Source organism: Lissotriton helveticus, chromosome 8 (genome assembly GCF_964261635.1).
Source record: "Lissotriton helveticus chromosome 8, aLisHel1.1, whole genome shotgun sequence".
Taxonomy (NCBI): Eukaryota; Metazoa; Chordata; class Amphibia; order Caudata; family Salamandridae; genus Lissotriton; species Lissotriton helveticus.
Genome location: NC_136069.1, coordinates 20,367,706 through 20,388,506, shown reverse-complemented (window position 1 = coordinate 20,388,506; position 20,801 = coordinate 20,367,706). Strand labels below are relative to the sequence as shown.

The window sequence follows — 20,801 nt, the reverse complement described above, 5'->3', positions numbered from 1 at the left end:
TGTTCAATAAAAGATGGTATTTATTGATCAGTCTCTTTTCTCATACAAGTGAAATGGATCGATATTATTGCAATACTTATGGTTAAGTAAAGTGCATACATTAAAAGCAGAAGTATAAAATAATACTGTAAAAACATTGATATGGTTTCTAAGCCATATGATGGGTTAAAATGGATAAAATAGATACATACACATATACATTTGACTAATCGTACTCAACTGGTGTTTCTAACTACGCCTACCCCAGATGTACCTGACCTAAGCCTAATACGTGGGCGGGAATAGAAAGTAGCAGTTTAAGTTAAGTTTGTTTTGCCAAGTGACTGACTCAAGAATTCTCTGCAAGGGGTTATTCAGTTCTGTACCTGGAGTCTAGGATGAATGAGGGATGGTATCTCTCGTCTCTGGTCTCGATATTCCAGGCTGCCTGCGAGGGCTACCCGGAAGCGCCGGAGCTGGATTTCTCGGCAGGAGAAAGCAGCGTCTCGTTCTCAGCGCGTCAGGAAGGCGGGGCTGCGCCAGCGGGGTCTGCTCTGCTCTGGGCTTCGGCAAGTCTGGCTGCTCCGATCTCGTCACCACCGCGTGTGTTTGCATAGGGCAATATCGGTAATATTTATACCTTTAAGGTGCCGAGATTGACGTAAGAATGGACATAGATACGTCAATAAGGATGTCATACGACCTGGTCGTTAGCACATTCTTTTGCTGAAGTTCTCGGTGAAATCAAAACAATGGCCGCAGGGTTTTTCCCAGGTTGTCATAGGTTTGATTTGTTTTGAGAACTCCGTATGCCTTATCAGGGGCTGGAGGAATATCGCTCGTCTAATTAGATGGCAAGCGTTATGACCTAATCAGATAACACGTTCCTGTGCCGTAGTGTGGCTTAATCAGATAACGGTTCCTGCATCATGGGGGTTTTCTGCCTCATGGGATGGCTGCTAGTTAACTTGTTAACCAGAATAGGGTCAGGAATAGGGGGATCGATACAGAACCTATAGGAATACATCACACCCACTCCACGCTAACTATGGACATATTTACGAATCTATGCATAGTAAAACATACTGTAGAGTATTGTGTATACCTTACCACCCCAAAATACATAAATGCATTTTGAATTTATCAAATATACGGAAAAAACAGTCACATGTAATATATGCACCCAAGCTGTAGAATAATGCTAAAGTAATCACGCATATCTATACATTATCACTAATTTGTATATGAGAATTTACACATGAAATGGCTCTTAATACAGAAAAAAGTCTCGAGACCATTCCATCACAGAATAAAATAATTATGAACATACCAGCGGGCAGCTAATGTCTATAAACTATCTAAAATTAGAAGTTTTAGTTCTCTAAGAATAGTTCTTACTTTAAGCAGAAGATAAGTGTCCCGAAAAATATGTAAAAATATTTTGGGGCTGCTGAAAAAATCGCTGTCCGTGAACTGGAAGGAAAATTGTTCATGGTATTTTGCTATTCTAGTTGAAGGCCAAATTCAGGGAACGCCGTGTGCGAGCTTGCTCAAAAGTCTCTATTTCTGCTCTGGTGAGAACATCATATCATTTAGACTGTCGAAAAAGCTGTCAACAGCTTCCTGGGAGAGTTCCACTAACTCGGAAAAGGATGTAACCATGCATTCGTGCGCATGATTGTCTCCATTGACGTTTTGATTAGTATTGCTGACAGAAGGTCGTACCTGATCAATGCTGCTTTCATCTTGAACTTCACTACCCCTCAATCGTAGTGGTGAAGCTTCCACGAATGCCGTCATCAGGATTGGTAGCCGTTGAGGGCAGCACAAAGCATGAGCCTTTATTGGACTCAACAATGTTTCTGCATCCATTGGCGCATCTGATTGTAGCGTCAGACAGGTGTCTAACACGCATTCTTCTCCGCATAGCAAGCACCTTAATACAGGTAAAACACATCGTTGCCACATTGGTCGAAATGAAAGAAACCAAGTCATGTTCAGATCTCTAAGCCGGGATAGTCCCAGGATTTTTGATATCCGGTCCCGGTATCCAATGGCTAGGATTGTTTCTTCCCTTGTCGCAGGTGTTTTGTCTGTGACATGGTTTGCCATAACGAAATATAAGGACTAAGAATAGTATTCCTGCAATTAGTCCCAAAATGAGGGGAAGTCCGCCAAAAATCGAATGGACGAAATCTGGAAAAATACCCAGTATGGCTTTGAATGGTGTTAATGCCATCGAAAATACTGTCTTAAATACTTTTGAGACTCCACTGGTATCAGAAATATTTAAGATTTCATTCAGGATTTCTGCGAAATGTATGGGGGAATTAGTTGATAACAATGAGTGAATCTCTGCAGTCGTCCTTGCGACTAGGAGATCATACGTTTCTTTTGATGACGTGAGCCTGGTCGGCGTCTGAAGAAGCACTGTTTTCATTCTGCTTAAAGTATCTATTCGAATAGAAGTAATTTTCAAGTTGGGCCATGCCCTTGCCTCCCTGTCTGGAAGGGAGCTGGGGAACAATAAGCGTCCACAGCACTTGACCTTCGCAGTCGTAGTTACGAGATAAGGAGTCCCGGGCATAAGACTACAGCATCTGCGGTCCACAATTAGAACGTAACTCCCATTATAGAGTCTTTGAAAGAATGGTTCTATCTCTGTTGCAGGTGCGCCTAGCTGGTGACATGAAAGGTTATTTGAGTTCCCTTCACAGGCTCCATGCAAACTAATTCCATTACACAGAAGTGTACCGCTCAGTGACATCGCACAATTATTGCCACTAAGAAACACTTTCTGTCCTTTATTACTGACACATGCATGTGAATAGGGCAAGTTCCATGTTGTTTTAATGTACCCTTTTCCCAATTTTTCGTACATGCCAGCCTGTATATATTTTTGGCAGTATTGAAACCTGAAGGTTGATATTGGAATATTAATTATCCCATGTATTATCCATTCACTGACAGGTCGTTCTGACATTGTCACTGGTAATCTCTCGAGTTTCTCAATGCTCAGGATTGTATAATCAGCACCCTTTTGTGCCATACTGATTTGTTTATCAGTGAGGTTAAAGATATTGAATAGTGACGTTGTGTTGATTAAACGCCAAGGCACATAGCCTGAACGCAGATTTTGTAACGTCCAGCCAAGCTGTACAGTAGAACGCAATTGGGACTGACCGTGTTGTAACAACAGTAAGTCTTGCGATAATATGTCGATTGCTGAAGACACAATGCTGTCCAGAGAAAAAATTCTGGAGGACAGAGTCATTAACCCATTGTCCACTACAGAAAGTGATTTTTCCAAATTAATACGGTCAATTTCCCGTATACTTTCTGCTGTCTCAATTTGAGTCACCTTCCAGGCCTCGTTGTATGCTGCATATACAGAGGCTGCTATGAAACGTTTCTGACGCTGTTTGCGCGGTCCCATAATGAAATCACGCCAAGTCAGCACCATCAGTAAGTAAAGTTAGGTGTTGCTTAATTTCTGCCAGTGTGGAAATTTGTAGCCACTGAAGGCATAATTTGCCCACACTGTAGGTGGTTATTATCCCTGGGTGTTGTCTTTGGGAATATCTAAGGTCTGGCCTGGTCATTTTGAACCCCTGTGTTTTGTTCAGGAATCTGTCTTGACAGTTATTAGTATCTGTGGGCCAGATCAACCACTTTTTCCAATCAGGATGTGTTCTGTTTTGGTTTAATACATAATTTACGTCTATCTCTTCATCTGTAGAGCTATTGCTGTTCATTGTTGGTTTTGGAATAGGACGGTTTATTTAAGTCTTTGATTTTGGCTAGGCCAAGACAGGTAGTTTGTTGAACAGTGTCATTTAAAAATATAATTTGTTCTGGGATCATGCAGGCTCTAAACAAAGATTCTATACCCTGTACTTGCCATTCTTTTGTACCCCAAACACTCTTTACTTCAACATTTTTGTCCCAATAATCAAAACCAAAAGTATTCATTTGTTCAAAGAATGAGTCTGAATATATCAATTTCGTGTTTGTTATCATGGTCTTTGTCCCTGTCTTATTTGACAATTTGAAATAAAATGTTTCAGCATTACTTGTGTTAAAACCTGAAAAGTATGAATATTTGTCATAAACGGTTCTTGAGCTTCCTTTTGGAGGGGTTGCACAATGTTCCCATTGATTATAATTTAAAACATTTCTAGGTTGTGCAGATCTATGTAAAAAATGGTTACCATAGAGGTTGTAGCAGTACATACTATCATAATTTGTCGAACCCTGCAAATAATCATGTTTGGTAAATTTAGCAGACATCACTAAGTCAGACATCATATTATTTATACTTTCAAAGTCCCAATCATCAGCAAATGAGCTTGGTTTTACAAAGTCACTCAACGAGATCTTAATTTGGTGTGGATATTTCAGGATTTCAACCGGACCATAAATTTCGTAGTCAGTGTTGTCCCATGCTACCCCACCCGGTATAGGATTGGCTGTGAAGTTGACTGAAGAAAGTTCTCTTTTCTCGACGTGTGAAGATGTGTGTGGTTTGAGGATCAAGTTGATTTTCTGACTTGCTGTGTCCATTTTAGCATATTTTCCCTCAATGAAGCGTCCCAAAGTTAGTACCATGATGAGCCAAAGTATGAGGATAAATGCACCAAAACCCACCCAAAATTCAATCCATGGAGAAATCAGATATGTTTCTTTCAGTTGTTTCAAAAGTACTTTAACTTTATCTTTAAAGGTTTTTGTTGATGGCTGTGTTTTTGATTCAGTGAAGCCTTCAGAGGAATCATCGAAGTTTATGAAGTAGCCGGATGCAGTTCTGTCAATTGTTCCAATTGCTTCAGGATTACTGTTTCTTGCATAGTCGTTTGTTACTTCATTATAGATTGGTGTGTCTCTGCTAAATGTTTTTATTTGGGTTTTCAGAGGTCTAAGTTCCATTGCGTTGTTGCATAGTCCTTGTTGTAGTTCTGTAGGCGTTTCGAATGTGATTAGCCTTTTAGATTGAACCTCTGTGTTTGTAGCAAATCTTGGTGTTCTACTACTTATCGGGAGTCCACTTGGCCTACTATTTGTTATCGGCCACATGATTGTGGTTTTACCAGGTCGATGGATACAACTCGGTTCTCCTTTTTACCAGCAAGCGGCGGTAGTACAACTGATCTTGTCCCGTTGATGGACAAGACAGGAACTGCTTTTCTGTAAGAAGGCCCAAATTCCTTCTTTACCGCGATCTTTTCTCTGACTAGATCCCCGACTTTTGGAATCCAGACAGGTCTTGCTGGGACAGGTGGTGGTTCTTCAGTGGTTGTTGGCTGCTGTTTCAACTTTATGTTGCTCAGGTCTTTTCTTGTTTCGTTTAAGTCCTGCAAAATAGCCAAACGATCTTTGATATCAAAGCTTTTTTCCTTCACCACTGAAGTCTGACTGTCGAGGTCTAAGACTAACATCCTAGTTCCAAACAATAATTCGTACGGACTGAATCCCTTCAGAGAATTTCTTGGCAGGTTATTTAGACTACGTTGGACACTTATTAGATGTTTGACCCACCCAGCTCCCGAACCTAATATCCTTTCTGTTATAGATAGCTTTATGCCTTGGTTTTTTCTTTACACCATCCCGTATCCCTCAGGAAGGAAGTGAGAAGAGTCCCGCTGTGCTATGCTCATTTGGCCATGTTTCCCCTCAGGCTGGAGGGCTAGAGTGAAAACAATGGTCAAACGTAGCATGCTTCTAGCGTATATGCCATTTAGACTCGCAAATCTTTGTATAACAGTCCAGACGTCAGCCGAGTGCTGGTGATCTACATTATAAGTGGAAACTAGCCTGTATATGTTAATCGGACGCTTTGCTTTTTACTGTTGATCTTTTCTGGAGTGAAACGACACGGTATTACACCGTTTCTCTCACCACTGCGATTTCTGTTACAGTTTGGGCAGTTCTTTACAAACATGGTATGATGCAGGCTCATGCCTGGCCACCAGTACCTTGATTGTAATTCTTCCAGAGAATCTTTTAGTTTGAGGTGTCTGAGACCCTCGCCCATATGTGCGTCTGCTATTAACAAGGTTCTCCTGTCCATGTTTGGAATCACTCTATCCCCCACTCCAGGGATTCGAGCAAAAGGGACGGAGTTTGCATCGATTATGTATGTATAATTGAGTGGATAGTTGATCGGTAGCGCTGAGCAGTCGCCTTTTGATGACGTTTTCACCGCCAGCACTGTTTCACCGTCAATATACTTCACTGTACGCTTTTTTCGAGCTACGGAAGCCGATTTAGTTGCTACCGCTGTGGCTGTTTCAGCCAATGAATTCCCTGCAACGTGAACGCCATCACGCTGATGACTCAGTGAGTGTATCACGTGAGTCTTTGGTAGTTCTTTTTGTAATAGAACTACTTGTTCCCAGAGCATCTTATGCTTGATTGTGCCTCCTTTTGCATCCTTAAAGCCATTCTGAAGCCAGATCTGCAAGTATTCATTGTAAGACTGAACGCAGTAATACGAACCGCACACTATGAGTGTGGGGAATTCTCGATCGGTATTTTCAAGCGCCATCTTAAACGCCAGTAGTTCAGCTCGCTGAGCTGTACAATCTCCTAGAGATTGTGTCTTAGTGATAGCTGGTTTGAATTTTCCTTCGTGCCAGCGACCTTTAACAATCGCGCACGCAGCACTGTAAGCTTGTTTACCCCCTACTGCGGGTTGTGCTGATCCGTCTGTATATATTATACAGCCGTAATGTTCTAGAGGCAGAATTTCGGTCGGCGGAGGACATTCAAATTCATATTGGAGAAATTCTTGTGTTTTTAAGTTAGGATCAAATTCGTATGCCACGTCTGTTGCAGCAAGAGAATTAGCCCATTGTATCCATCTCGGATGGAGCGCTTTAGCATTTGGAATGCTTGCTTTTGTTACAGCCTCTAGGGCTGGTATCGGTGTCACGATTATTATTCGTTTTCCTTGTGCCAGGGCTCGTTCTTTTGCTATAGCTGTCTGTGTTGCAGTAAGAATTTTTTCCGTTGGGCTAAATTTCATTTCAGCCTTAGTGTACAAGTGTGATTTGAATGCAATTGGTACCTTTTCTCCCTCATTAGAGGTCAGGTATGTGAATCCGCATCTTCCTGGGATGACTCGAATCACTAGATTGCGTGTGTTATCACGTGTTTCTAATTTTGTTTTAATTAACATGTCTGTTTGTAAGGATCTCAAAATTTCTGTGTGTATTTGAGTCCAATTGGTTCTTTTAAAATCTGGTTTTATTAGATCGTAAAGGGGTTTGACCCTTTCTGCGTAATTTGCAATGTATGTTCATCCGAAATTTAGGAAGCCTAGAATTGACTGTAGGTTTTTTAGTGTTCTAGGTGCTTGGAGTACGGCACATTTCTCTAGGAAATTGTCAGCCAGGCTTTTGCCTTCACTTGATAATTCGTATCCTAAGAACAGGACTGTTAGATGGGCAATTCTAGATTTTTTAAAGTTGAATTTGTAACCCTCTGCTGCGAACCCAAGTATTATGGTGTTCACTCTCTTCAAGTGAGTATCCAAGTCATCATCTGTTAGGTATATGTCGTCGACATAAGATAATGCCTCGTCATCATATGTTTGTAGTAATTCTGTTACTCTCGCTGAGAATACCCCTGGGCTATTCTTGTACCCCTGGGCTAACCGACAGAATTGTTTTTGAGTGCCATTTATTGAGAACGCAGACAAATATCTGCTCTCTGGTGCTATGTTTTGACAAAAGAATCCATTAGAGATGTCTAATGTTGTTTTGTATTTTTTGCGCACTATGTTATTCATTAGTGCAGCACTATGCGAGTTTTGTACTGCAAAAGTTTTGCAACATGAGTTAAGGTGTCGGTAATCCAAAACTAGACGATATGAATTGTCTGGTTTGGAGACCGGAAACAAAGGGTTGTTCATTTGTGAGGTGCAAGTTTCAATCACCCCCTGGTATTCTAGTTGATCTAGGATTTCTTTTACCTGTTTTTTAGCTTCTTGCTTAATTGGGTACTGTCTTTGTGCAGTAGGTTGTGATTTTAACTGGATTTTGTGAGGAGGAGAGTCCTCATCCCATCCTACATGATTTCTATATAAAGCAGGAGCTTGAGCTACTGCCCACTTTCTGGCAAGTGTGTATTTTTTATGAATTGGGATATGATTTGAGAAGGCAGGCATAATTATTTCTTCGCCATGAGGGCACTCCCTGACAAACTCTGGTGGCCAGTCTTTTTCAGCTAGAAGGATGTCATAGCCCTTGGAGAGATTATCCCAAAATAGTCCCCTTATTTTTCTAGTCTTATCCCCTTCTATACGTAAAGTTATTTCATATATTTTGTGAGGTTTGCTAATTCTGGTGTCTGCAGTTTCCACTTGAAGATATTCATTCGTGTCCACTGTCTCCAGAAGATTCATAAGGACTTTGCGAGCTATGCTCACTTCTGCTGCGCTGTCTAGCATTGTCTGAGCCCATTCTCCGTTTTTAAGTTGTGTCCTCAGTATTCTCGGCATTGTTAACTACCTTGATACTGGCTACCTTCTTTTTTGGAAATTGTAGTTTCTTTTTTAGATGAGCAGATTCCTTGTCTTTGGACTTGGCGTGCTCTTCTCTTTGTTCTGATCGTCCTCTTCTTTCCGATTTCTGCGAGGAAGTCTGAAAAGATTGAGAGGGACGTGTATCAATGTCTTGATATCTATCAGGCTTCTTTATATTATCCCTATTTCTAAGGTTATATCTTTTCCCAGAGGGGTCCCTTTGGGGTGACCTGTGTCTTTGGTTCGGAGATTTTTCTCTCCGCCGAGGAGACCTTCCTCTGGACTGGAATTTCTTTTCTTTAGGATTGGATTGTTTGTTTCCATCCCAGCTCTTTTTTTGTGATGTTGAATTATTATTAAAAAATATTTTTCCAGGACTTTCAATCAGTTGTGGTTTTACTGGTATTCCACCTAAACTATCTCTACCTAGTTCCTCATAGGATTTTTCTATAATTCTGGCAATTTCAGCTGGTTGGTCTGCTATATCTGTCTCCTTTAACCTCTGGCGGATCGCCACGTTTGCTGCTTCTCCCTTTATGTTGGCTAATAATATAGCCGAGACCTGCTTGAAGTCTTTTAGTAATTTCATACCAAGAGTTAAAGCGGGTTCTGGACCGTATTCGTCTTGAATTTGTTTTAGCACATCTGGTATTACCGAAATGGATGGAACACCGTGCGTTTTTGTGTAGATGGAAGCAAAGACTGTACCCCAAGTGTCACAGTCCTCCACGTGTGGTGCGATTCCCATTGGAAGACAGATAGTCAGAATCCTGTGTTTATCCACAGGGGTGGTGTCTGGAAACACCGCCTCTATTTGGGTGATTTTTTGTGCTAACCAGAATGGTATTTGTTCCCTTTTAGCTGGTACTTTACCTAGGCAGGACTGTATGTTCTGTGGTGTAATTTTATTTGTGTTCCCCTGATGAGGGGTCAGCTGTGGAATTTTAATTGCTGGTTGAATTGTTGAAGTCCGCATCGCATATTGGACTAATTGTCTATGTAATTTTATTAATTGTTTTAGCTGTGTTAAAAGCTCTGCTGCAGACATCCCATCGATGTCTGGATGTGGTGTGTATCCGGCTAGGACCGGCCACGTTGCTCCTGGTCTACCTAATGGACCGAGCCTGGTGATGTGATTATTATGTTTTAGGGCGCCATTAAATAAGAGCAGATGCTCTTGAAATTTAAGTGGTACTTCCACCTCCTCGAAAGGAGTGTACTCATTAGGAGGTTCCTCTGTTTTGTAATAGTGGAAGACCTTTGTTACAGCATTTGCTGCTGGAAAGTGTATCCATGAATAGAATACCTCTGTCTGCCGATATTCGTGTGCCTCAATTACGAATATGACTGTGCCACCTCTAGGTGTCAGTCCATTTTCTATAAGTTTTAAAGTTATAGATTTTCTTATGTTGACCGCGATGAGTATTATATCCGGGTCAGCGTCTTGCAGTGCATTATCAGCTGCTGCGAGTTCAGTTATTATTCTAACTGCCTCTCTTTCTCCTTCAGTGTCTGACATTGTACTGTCCAGAAGGTTATTTAGTTTGTTTTGCAGATCAGGTTCTTATGGAAACAAAGATTAGATGCACAATATTTTGGAACAGTGTATCCTTCAACGTTGAATAAACCAAGGACCATACATAGGAGTTTCCTCCTGCGAGGTCTGGCGGATATTACCTTTCACCCACTCCAGACGTCTTTGGAGTATTATGGGAAAAAGGGGGTCTGAGTGAAAAAGCACGACTGAGTTACTCTAAATGTCTTACGTTAGTTTTATCGCCTATCCAAACACGTTGGGCGCCATGTAGTGTAGTTCCTATTATCCCAGTAGGCTCTGCGCATTGGAATAATACCTTCAATAGTATAGGCCTAGACCAGACGTTAACTAGGTCTTCTATTGTCGATATTAGACTTAAAGTTTTGGGTTTGCCAGCTAGCTCAGAGTTCACTAGAAACTTTCTCGAATAGGCAAGGAGGAGTTGAACCTCCCTGGATAGACAAGAAGGGATTTAGTTTCTGACAACCATAGAACATGACAACTTTGCTCTCCCCTAATCAAGAGTGTATCTCTAGAGTCGTGTGAAAACAAAAGACGACTTATTTTACTCAGTCAGTACGTGCATTCTTAGTCTCACCAGATTGTAGAGAAAAGGAAGAGACGGGCGTGTTCAATAAAAGATGGTATTTATTGATCAGTCTCTTTTCTCATACAAGAGAAATGGATCGATATTATTGCAATACTTATGGTTAAGTAAAGTGCATACATTTAAAGCAGAAGTATAAAATAATACTGTAAAAACATTGATATGGTTTCTAAGCCATATGATGGGTTAAAATGGATAAAATAGATACATACACATATACATTTGACTAATCGTACTCAACTGGTGTTTCTAACTACGCCTACCCCAGATGTACCTGACCTAAGCCTAATACGTGGGCGGGAATAGAAAGTAGCAGTTTAAGTTAAGTTTGTTTTGCCAAGTGACTGACTCAAGAATTCTCTGCAAGGGGTTATTCAGTTCTGTACCTGGAGTCTAGGATGAATGAGGGATGGTATCTCTCGTCTCTGGTCTCGATATTCCAGGCTGCCTGCGAGGGCTACCCGGAAGCGCCGGAGCTGGATTTCTCGGCAGGAGAAAGCAGCGTCTCGTTCTCAGCGCGTCAGGAAGGCGGGGCTGCGCCACCGGGGTCTGCTCTGCTCTGGGCTTCGGCAAGTCTGGCTGCTCCGATCTCGTCACCACCGCGTGTGTTTGCATAGGGCAATATCGGTAATATTTATACCTTTAAGGTGCCGAGATTGACGTAAGGATGGACATAGATACGTCAATAAGGATGTCATACGACCTGGTCGTTAGCACATTCTTTTGCTGAAGTTCTCGGTGAAATCAAAACAATGGCCGCAGGGTTTTTCCCAGGTTGTCATAGGTTTGATTTGTTTTGAGAACTCCGTATGCCTTATCAGGGGCTGGAGGAATATCGCTCGTCTAATTAGATGGCAAGCGTTATGACCTAATCAGATAACACGTTCCTGTGCCGTAGTGTGGCTTAATCAGATAACGGTTCCTGCATCATGGGGGTTTTCTGCCTCATGGGATGGCTGCTAGTTAACTTGTTAACCAGAATAGGGTCAGGAATAGGGGGATCGATACAGAACCTATAGGAATACATCACACTGCAGGTAGGGCGTTTTTGGCTGTTCTGTCCTACAGGAGGGGGGATTTTTCCGCATTCCCTCCTCTGGGGATGGGATTGCTTGAGTATCCATTCACAGGTAAGGAATCTGCGGCTAGATGTCTCTATCAGATGGACAAGTTACTTACCTTCGGTAACGCCTTATCTGACATGATCTAGCCGACAATTTAATTACCGACCCACCCTTCCTCCCCGCACTGCGGATCTGTTTTTAGTGGCAAGGTTGTTTCCCTTCAGGGCCCTAGTTGCTTTTAACACACCATAGTTAGTCACTTAATGGCTCCGCGCTTCTGGCGTGGAAAGTTATGAAAAGTATTGAAGTCAACACGCTGGGGTGGTGCCTATACAGATGACACGGAAGTCACGATGACGACAAACCCGACACCTACGACATCACACCGAGTTGACCGATGCCACTTATCGGTGTGCAATGGTACTGCTATCAAAAAATCTTCCGGATCCAGCCTGATGCCTAGTAGTTCACAGGTAAGGAATCTGCGGATAGATCATGTCTCTACCAGATAAGGTGTCACCGAAGGTAAGTAACTTGTCCATCAGAAGCCTTAGAAAGAGACTTCTATGGTCACACATGAGTGTTTGCAGCCCTTTAGACACTTGTAGGAGCATGCACGTGTCCTTGTATGTGTGTCTACAGCCTCATAGACTTCTGTGGGCGTCTGCTTTTGTGTCTGTCTGCAAACTTTGATACTTTATGGGCACACGTGTCTGCAGTCGTTTGTATACTCCTGTGGGCACATGCATGTCATGGTAATGTGTGTGTTTATGTCTACAGCTCTTGGAGACTTCTGTGAGCGTGTCTGCAGTCCTTAGATATTTCCATGGGCACATGTATGTCTGCAGTCCTTTATTTACCTATATGAGCACACAGGTGTGTCATTGTATGTGTGTGTCTACAGCCTCAGAGACTTCTGTGACCAATCATGTGTGTGTCTGTAGTCACTTTTGTTTACGAGTTGCAAACATTAAATATATGAGTGAAGGAGGGAGGGGGTCCAGGGCTTCTATAGTAGGCTGAGGAGAGAGCTGTGAGGGGAGGAGGATGAGGAGGAGGGAGGCTGTAAACACGGAGGGTGGAGGCAGTAAACAAGGAGGGTGGAGGCTGTAAACAAGGAAAGTGGAGGCAGTAAACAAGGAGGGTGGAGGCTGTAAACAAGGAGGGTGGAGGCTGTAAACAAGGAGGGTGGAGGCTGTAAACACGGAGGGTGGAGGCAGTAAACAAGGAGGGTGGAGGCAGTAAACAAGGAGGGTGGAGGCTGTAAACAAGGAGGGTGGAGGCTGTAAACAAGGAGGGTGGAGGCAGTAAACAAGGAGGGTGGAGGCTGTAAACAAGGAGGGTGGAGGCTGTAAACAAGGAGGGTGGAGGCAGTAAACAAGGAGGGTGGAGGCTGTAAACAAGGAGGGTGGAGGCTGTAAACAAGGAGGGTGGAGGCTGTAAACAAGGAGGGTGGAGGCAGTAAACAAGGAGGGTGGAGGCTGTAAACAAGGAGGGTGGAGGCTGTAAACAAGGAGGGTGGAGGCAGTAAACAAGGAGGGTGGAGGCAGCCAGGCTATGAAGGCAGAAAGAACATAGGATGGAGGCAGGCTGTGATGTGCAGAGCATTGGGTCAGTGCTGGAGGTACTCACCATAGCACCCTCGCCGTTCCACTTGTCTCCCAACACTGGGTCACACACTGCAAGTAAGCAACAAAGAGGGGGTTAGGCACTGGTTAGATGTGGTTAGAGACTAGTTAGATGTGGTTAGCCCTGCAGCCCTACCCAGCCGCACTCCACCATAGGCAGATCATGTGAAGTCAAACTTCCTCAAGCTGCGCCCACCCCTCTTCATTGTCCTACCATGTGGGGGCCCTGGGGGGCTAGTGGTGCAGCAGCTCACTGCCTGCCCACTACGCTGAGTAAGGGAGTTTACAGCCCGGGTGGAAAGTTACGGTTAGCTCCGACACCACCGCCTGCTCTCAGCAAGCACCAAGCTAGCTTTGGTTTCATGAAGGTGACACCCAGCTCTTACTATACGCCACGTTAGGGCTAAGGCTAAGGTTTGGACAGACGCCACTCCCACCTCTCACCAGACACCAGTTTAGCTTAGGGGTTATGGTTATCATTAAGGTTACGTCTCACTCTCACTATAGGGTTAACACTGTGGTTACATGGACTGACATCACCCACAGCTCTCACCAGACACCAGGTTAGGGTTGGGGTTAAAGGTCATAGATAGGGTTGAGGTCACAGCTAGCTCTCAGTATACACTATGTTTGCGTTGAGATTAAAGATTATGGTTAGAACTGAGGTTGGTCCTAGCTCTCACCATACACCACGTTAGCGTTGGGATTAAAGGTTACGATTAGAACTGAGGTTTAGCCTAGCTCTCACCATACACCATGTTAGGGTTTGGGTTATGGTTAGGGCTGATGTCACTCCCAGCTCTCACCATCTACCAAGTTAGCTTTCGGAGTTAAAAGTTCTAGTTAGGATTGAGGTTAGGTCCAGTTCTCACCACATACCATGATAGCACTGGGGTTATGGTTACAATACAGGTCACACCCAGCACTCACAAAATACCAGGTTAGGGTTGAGGTCAAATATTAGGATTGAGGTCACACCCTGTTAACTATACACCAGGGTAGTTTTGAGTTCAAATATATGGTTAGAACTGAGGTTAGGTGCAACTTTCATTAAATAACACGTTAATGTTGAGGTTACAGTTATGGTTATGATTACGGTCACGCCTAGCTCTCACTAAACACCACATTAGGGTAGGCATTATGGTTATGGTTTAGACTGACGTCATCCCTAGCACTCTCCGGACACCAAGTTAGGTTTGCAGGAAAAGGTTATATTTAGGGTTATATTTTGGGTTTTAGCTCTCACTGTACACAACATTAGTGTTGGGATTAAGGGTTATGGTTAGAACTGAGGTCAGGCCTGCCTTTCACCATACACCACTTTAGGGTTGGGGTTATGGTTAGGGCTGAAGTCACTCCCAGCTCTCACCAGCTACCTAATTAGCTCTAGGGTTAAAGGTTTTAGTTAGGACTGATGTTAGGTCCAGCTCTCACCATATCCCACATTACTGGGGTCAAAGGTTAAGGATAGGACTCAGGTTAGGCCAAGCTCTCAGTATACACCAGACTAGTTTTATGGTTAAATTCACGCCCAGCTCTTAACAAACAATGTTAGTGTTTGGGTTTTGGTTACAGTTAAGGTCATAATCAGCTCTTACCATATACCAGGTTAGACTTAGGGCTAAATGTTAGGGTTGGGGTTACACCCAGCTCTCACCGTGCACCGGAGTAGCTGTGGGGTCAAGGTATGGTCAGAGCTGAGGTTAGGTGCAGTTCTCACAATATACAATGTTAGTGATGCGGTTATGGTTAAAGTCACTTCCAACTATCACTGCATACCATGTTAGCGTTTGGTTAAGGTTAAAGTTAAGACAGAGGTTAGACCCAGATCAAACCGTACACCACATTAGCGTTGGAGTTATGGTTAAGATTAAGGTCATATAATAGTAGGTCAGGATTTGGGTTAAAGATGATGGTTAGGACTGAGGTTAAGCGCAGCTCTCACCATAACCACATTAGAGCTGGGGTTACAGGTTACATTTAGGACTGAGGTTAAACCCCAGCCCTCCCCATAACCATCTTAGCGTTGGGGTTAAACCTTAGGACAGAGGTTAGGCTCAGTCTCACCCTTCACTGGGTTAGATTTGGAGTTACAGGTTATGGTTAGGGCTGAGATTAAATCACACCACATTAGCGTTGAGGTTCTGGTTAGGATTAAGGTCAAACCCGCTCTTACCATACACCAGCTTGGGATTCTGCCTCTTCAGCTCCTGGACGATGTCCACCACCATGCTGAGGAAGGACTTGTCTCTCATGTAACCTTCAGAGAGGGAAAGAAGAGAAATTATCCACGCGCAGTGTGTGTATAAATTCAAGATGGGATTCTTTGCTAAACAACATGGCTATAGGTCTGCGACAGGCAGGACAAGCGACACTGTCAAAAAAGACATCCCAGGAATTCAGTGCCAGGATTACCAAGTTTTCAAAAACACAAGAGAACCCGAAAGGTAGATAAGGACCTTGGGTAACAGTGTAGTATTAGAACAACGGTCCTTAAAAAGAACAGTATGGTCGTCTGGATAAACATAGACTCCAATCGGTGCTAAATTAAGTGTCCAGCCAGACAGTCAATTTATTCAATCAAAAATTTAAAAACCAAAAGTATAAACACATCAATACAGTGGGACAAAATCCTGCATCCTACATAAACACACAAGAAGTACACTTTAGGACAGGAGCATATCAGGCAAGAAGGGGTAGTTTGTGGAACATTGAACACAATTTCTAACAAGCTTCAGGAAACAGTAAATACACTTTTTTGATCTCATTTGATTAATGTGCAAAATGTTTTCATTAATCGACGATGTTTCGATCCTATTTAAAAAATGGTAGGATCATTATCAGGACAGTAAGGGTACAAGCCTGAATAATTAGAGATTGCTGACAAAGAAGATTGTAGAGGCTGGCACTGCCTAGTTGAACAATGGTATTCCCGGTAATGGTCTGTGGTGTGCTTTAGGAGGTATCGCTGTCTAGTCCATACAGCGTATTTATGAACACAATCTAATACAAAGCTACCCCGTCCCTGGGGAAGACTTCTCCAAGCACTGCAAAGAAGACTAGATGAGTCTTGTTCACTTGGTGTTTTTAATAAAAGTTTATACACCAATGTTTTGTTTTGTGTATCTTTTCAATCCATTAATGTCATGGTGATGTCTGTTTCAAACACACTAGCAACGCCGAGCGTAAAAGCCGCTTGCTACCTTATGTATTTCAGGTCGAAGCACTTCACAAACCTACGTGAGAGTGAGTTTTCTCTACGATATATCAAGTGTTCACAGTTTCTGTAAACATAGAATTAAGTTCACTCGTGGTATATCACTACCCAGGGGTTCTTGGGTTCACAATACGGACATTTGCGCTTCACTGTTCTGGTTATTTATTAAGGCACACCGGCCATCGACTCACAGCATGCTTCAACATTGCATGATGCGTTTTTAATGGTTTTTCCTTGTTTTGATCATCCATAAATCACGTCACCAAGGCACAAGCACACTTCTAATTTGCAGAGTCCGTTTTTGTAGGTTCATCACTGCCACGCACGTGTTTTTGGTTAGTCACCCCGAAATTATGTTCAACATTGGAAGTTTCCGTTTTCAGGCTGACAGCCATGCCTTTTTCTTTTTGTAGAGTAATCCCCTGATGAAGGGCTGCCGTGAGAGCCCGAAATGCATTGGGACACATGAAAACTTGATGTTATATATATTTTGATGATGAAAGCAACAAATCATATGTTTGAAATTCCAATCATGGAGTCCCACTCTGCGACTCTGGGCAATAGCTTGCTTAATCTCCACAACGGCCCCCACAACGCTAAGGATGCCTGGCCTCCACCTTGGGGGTGCCCAGGAGTGGACACCTCACAGGGAAAGCCAGGATGGGTTCCACACCGGTATTCGTACAACGCCTTGAGGCCCTTGCGGGTGAGTAGTGCGCTATACAAGTATCAATTTACAATTTACAATATGGGATGTTCAGGGCGCAAGGGTGCGTGATTTGTAACTTGGTCAGGATGGTCCGAACATATGCTGCCGGGGTGACGAGAGAAGAGTGTATCTCGACCGAGATGGAATGTAAAGCATCCGCTGTCTGTCTTCTTTAATTTAAACCACAATTTCAATAGAGTGGGTGTCTGTGCCAATGTTTGTGCTATAAGACCAAATTCCAATCAAATCTGTAATTCCCTGGTGGAGTTTGGGAGCCAAAGGATTTGATGGGAAGCCTTGATTGCTGTTGATCAAACCATCCCCCAAATTTATCCGGGAAGGATTCTAGGCGGAATACTAGCGAGGGCAAAAACTTTAGTTTTATACCTGGCAGTAGCACCAGTAACAGGGGTCTGTAAGAGTGGTGCCTGCGGCCTGGAAATCAATGTTCAGATATTTATAGGCTATAGAGCACCGCTGTTCCTACCCTTAACAATGATCTTTTCTATGGCTGATGGCTTGGTCCCTGCGAGACTATGACATACCATTGGCTCAGCTGAGTTGGTTGAGTGTAACATTGCAGGAGCTTTCTTGGGCAGTATCGGTGGCGCTTTTTCAGACGCGGATGTAAGTTCTGTCTACGCTGCCAATGTTGGTCTCCCATGTCGTACTATCAAGTTGATTTTGCCTAGGTGGGTTTATTGAAGCGGTACGGTGATTTACCCACTTCAAAAATTGGCTGCTGTTAGCGGACATAGCTGCTTTGAATAGGAAAATCCATATTTTTGCTTCGCTTCACGAACTAGCTTCTCATAATGTTTTGCAGGTGGCAGAGTTGCCGATTGATCTGGCTAGTTTTGCTACCTTTTGTTTTTCGTTACGCAGACCGATAGTGTACCATGATGTCATACCATTAGCAGGAGCATCAGAAAAGTTGCATTGTTTGCACATAGTTTTGCTTAGCTCGGAGCGCAGAGCATACATAGCATGATCCCAAGTTGAAGAGCTGAAGGGTTGATTATCGATAGCGATGGAGTTTAGGTATTTTGTGCACTCATTCCCAGAGCTATTCTTCCAAACCGCCAGATTCTTTTGGTGTTAAAGAACCAATGAATACGGTTTGATTGTGGGGCGGAATGGCCATCTCCTAGCTACGTACAGAAGTCCCTTGTTCCATTCCGGCCTGAATGCGTCTCCCAGAGAGCACTCTCAGGGACTCCAATGCGCCAAACCTTTGATACTGCACGGTTTCAGCGGTCGCAAAAAGATCCACCCAAGGTTCTCCCCACTGTTGGACGATGCTGTGCACCACCTTGGGATGTCGACGTCATTCATGATCTGGCAGATGCTGCCACCTTATCTCATCTGTTCTGGCAATCAAGGATCCTGCCAGGTGGGCTGCAAGCAGGGAAAAGCCTCGGTGCTCCAATCAACAAGCACAGGAACCTACTCAGCTCTACTTGTTGCAATACCACATGGCGATGGTGGTGTCCCTAAAACATGCACCAGCCTCCCCTTGATGGATGACTATAGGAAACTGGCTCTATATATTCTACACCAAAATGAGGTGTAGTGTGTATAGAGTCCAAGGGACCCCAGAGGTAGGCAGAGGTTAAAGTCAGATAGAACCTTACTCTCTGTTTGTGGTGGAGTGGGCGGGCAGTAAGACAGTATCAGAGGACGCCCTCTCCTTAGATATGGAAAAGCGGGATGGGGTCGAGTCAAACTTCACTTTTTAATGCTTCTGTTTGGACTTCAATTTAGACCTACCGGAAAACTCAGACTGCCAGACTGACTGTCACGGGAACAGGCCCAGGAGGGAGGAGAAGTCCATGCCCCAGGCTGGAACTTACGGCAAGGGCTTCGGCTTCTTCGTGTGTGTGGTGGCGTGCAGCTTTACTTCAGTCCCAGATCACCTTCGGATGCATATGGGCACACTTATCGCACACCTTCCAGTTATGTCCTGAGGCCAAACGCTAGAGACACATCTTGTGCAGATCTGTGACCAACATAGCTTTTCTACAGTCACAGCATCAATTGAAATCTGTAGTTTTAGGAGGGGACATTGTTCCCTTTCACATTGGATTTTTTTTTTTTTTAGGAGTGATCAGAAACTGCCGAATGTAGATGTAGATGTAGCCGTACTTGTAAAGCGCACTGATACTCCAGAGTGTCCTGGCGCTGTACTCATACCGCTAGGGAACCCTTCCTGGTTTTTCCCCGTGAAATGTCCACTCCTGGGCATCCCCAGGGTGCAACCAGGCATCCCTAGCGCTGTAGGGGGCCGTTGTGGAGACTAAGCAAGCTATTGCCCAGAGTTGCAGCGTGGGACCCATGCTTAGAGTAGGCAACGAGGCGAGAAATCAGGTCCGAGGAATTATGAGCCCAAGATCCGCCGAGACCAGCCAAGGCAGGAATTGAACCCTGGTCCCGGGCCAGACCTCTGCATCAGGGTCTGCCGCTCTAACCATTGAGCCACACTTCTCCACAATGTGGCAGAGGTGCTCCAGAGCCACTATGGAAGGCACAGAAAGAAAGGAACTGACCTTGTAGAAGTGTGTCTGAAATACAAGGGATAATTAATCAAGGAAAAGACAAGCACGACCACAGTTCTTTTGTCAACTCAGTGAGTGGTAAATTTATTAGCACAACAAATAACAATTTAACGTGCAACACTGAGACAGTCAGCCTAGAAGCTTGAATGTCCAAAGATTTAATATGTTTGGTACACTTTATAGACTCAAACCACAAGACCACCCATACGACAAGTATTATACGTAGTTACAGTTAACCATGATTCCCTCAGCCAATGGACAAAGATCTGTAACAAGACATCTCCTTGTAAGGTTTGATACATTTGATGCACACATACTGTAGCTAACCATGTGATCAGAAATGGGCAGTATTGGGGTCAGTCAATCAAAATGCGAGCTGCCATGGCTTGGTATATTTCCATACGAAATGCGACATAGGCAAGGCGATGAGTAATATTGCGAAATCTGTTATTGCTAATTAAAATGTGTTGTGCAATTGGTGCGTCACATATCTCGTCTAGGCGTAGAGATTTGCAAGGACAGCATTTCTCAGTCGGTGAAAGGGTAAAGTCTCCCAAGATGGAGGTGTTTTAGATGTAGGCTAAGTTAATAGGGCCTGAAGCTACTGCAATTGGTATCACACAAAAAGATGGCTTCAACAACCTCAACGCACAGGGGTGGTGCTTCCTGGGTGGTACGGAACCAGTACAGAGCTACACAGCGCCACCTAGTAGAGTGCTGGAGTATTGCTCGAAAGGGTTTATGGATCCAGTATGGTTCCTGGGGAGTATTCTAAAGTGAGTCTGCAGTTAGAAGTATCCATCAGAAAGAGCTGAAATCCACTACCAATGTCACGTGAAACTAATTCCACTGCCACAAAGAACAACGGTCATACCCAGCGTGACAGAAACGCCGGCTGTGGACTTTCAGAGCCACCAAAGTCGAACACCAATTGCCAAAGAGAACCTGTGATACCATTCAGTGCTACAGAAACTCCCCACA

The 20,801-nt window shown here is 43.7% G+C and overlaps 1 protein-coding gene across 1 annotated transcript in view; it reads right to left on the bottom strand.

Annotated features, from left to right (window-relative positions):
- PDXK (pyridoxal kinase) overlaps nucleotides 1-20,801 on the bottom strand; it is a 422,726-nt gene that overhangs the window by 44,025 nt on the left and 357,900 nt on the right. The window contains exons 5-6 of the mRNA XM_078656403.1: nucleotides 15,516-15,599; nucleotides 13,344-13,390 (exon numbers count right to left, since the gene is read on the bottom strand). Of these exons, the coding sequence (XP_078512529.1) occupies nucleotides 13,344-13,390; nucleotides 15,516-15,599 (131 nt within the window). The remainder of the gene's footprint in view (nucleotides 1-13,343; nucleotides 13,391-15,515; nucleotides 15,600-20,801) is intronic.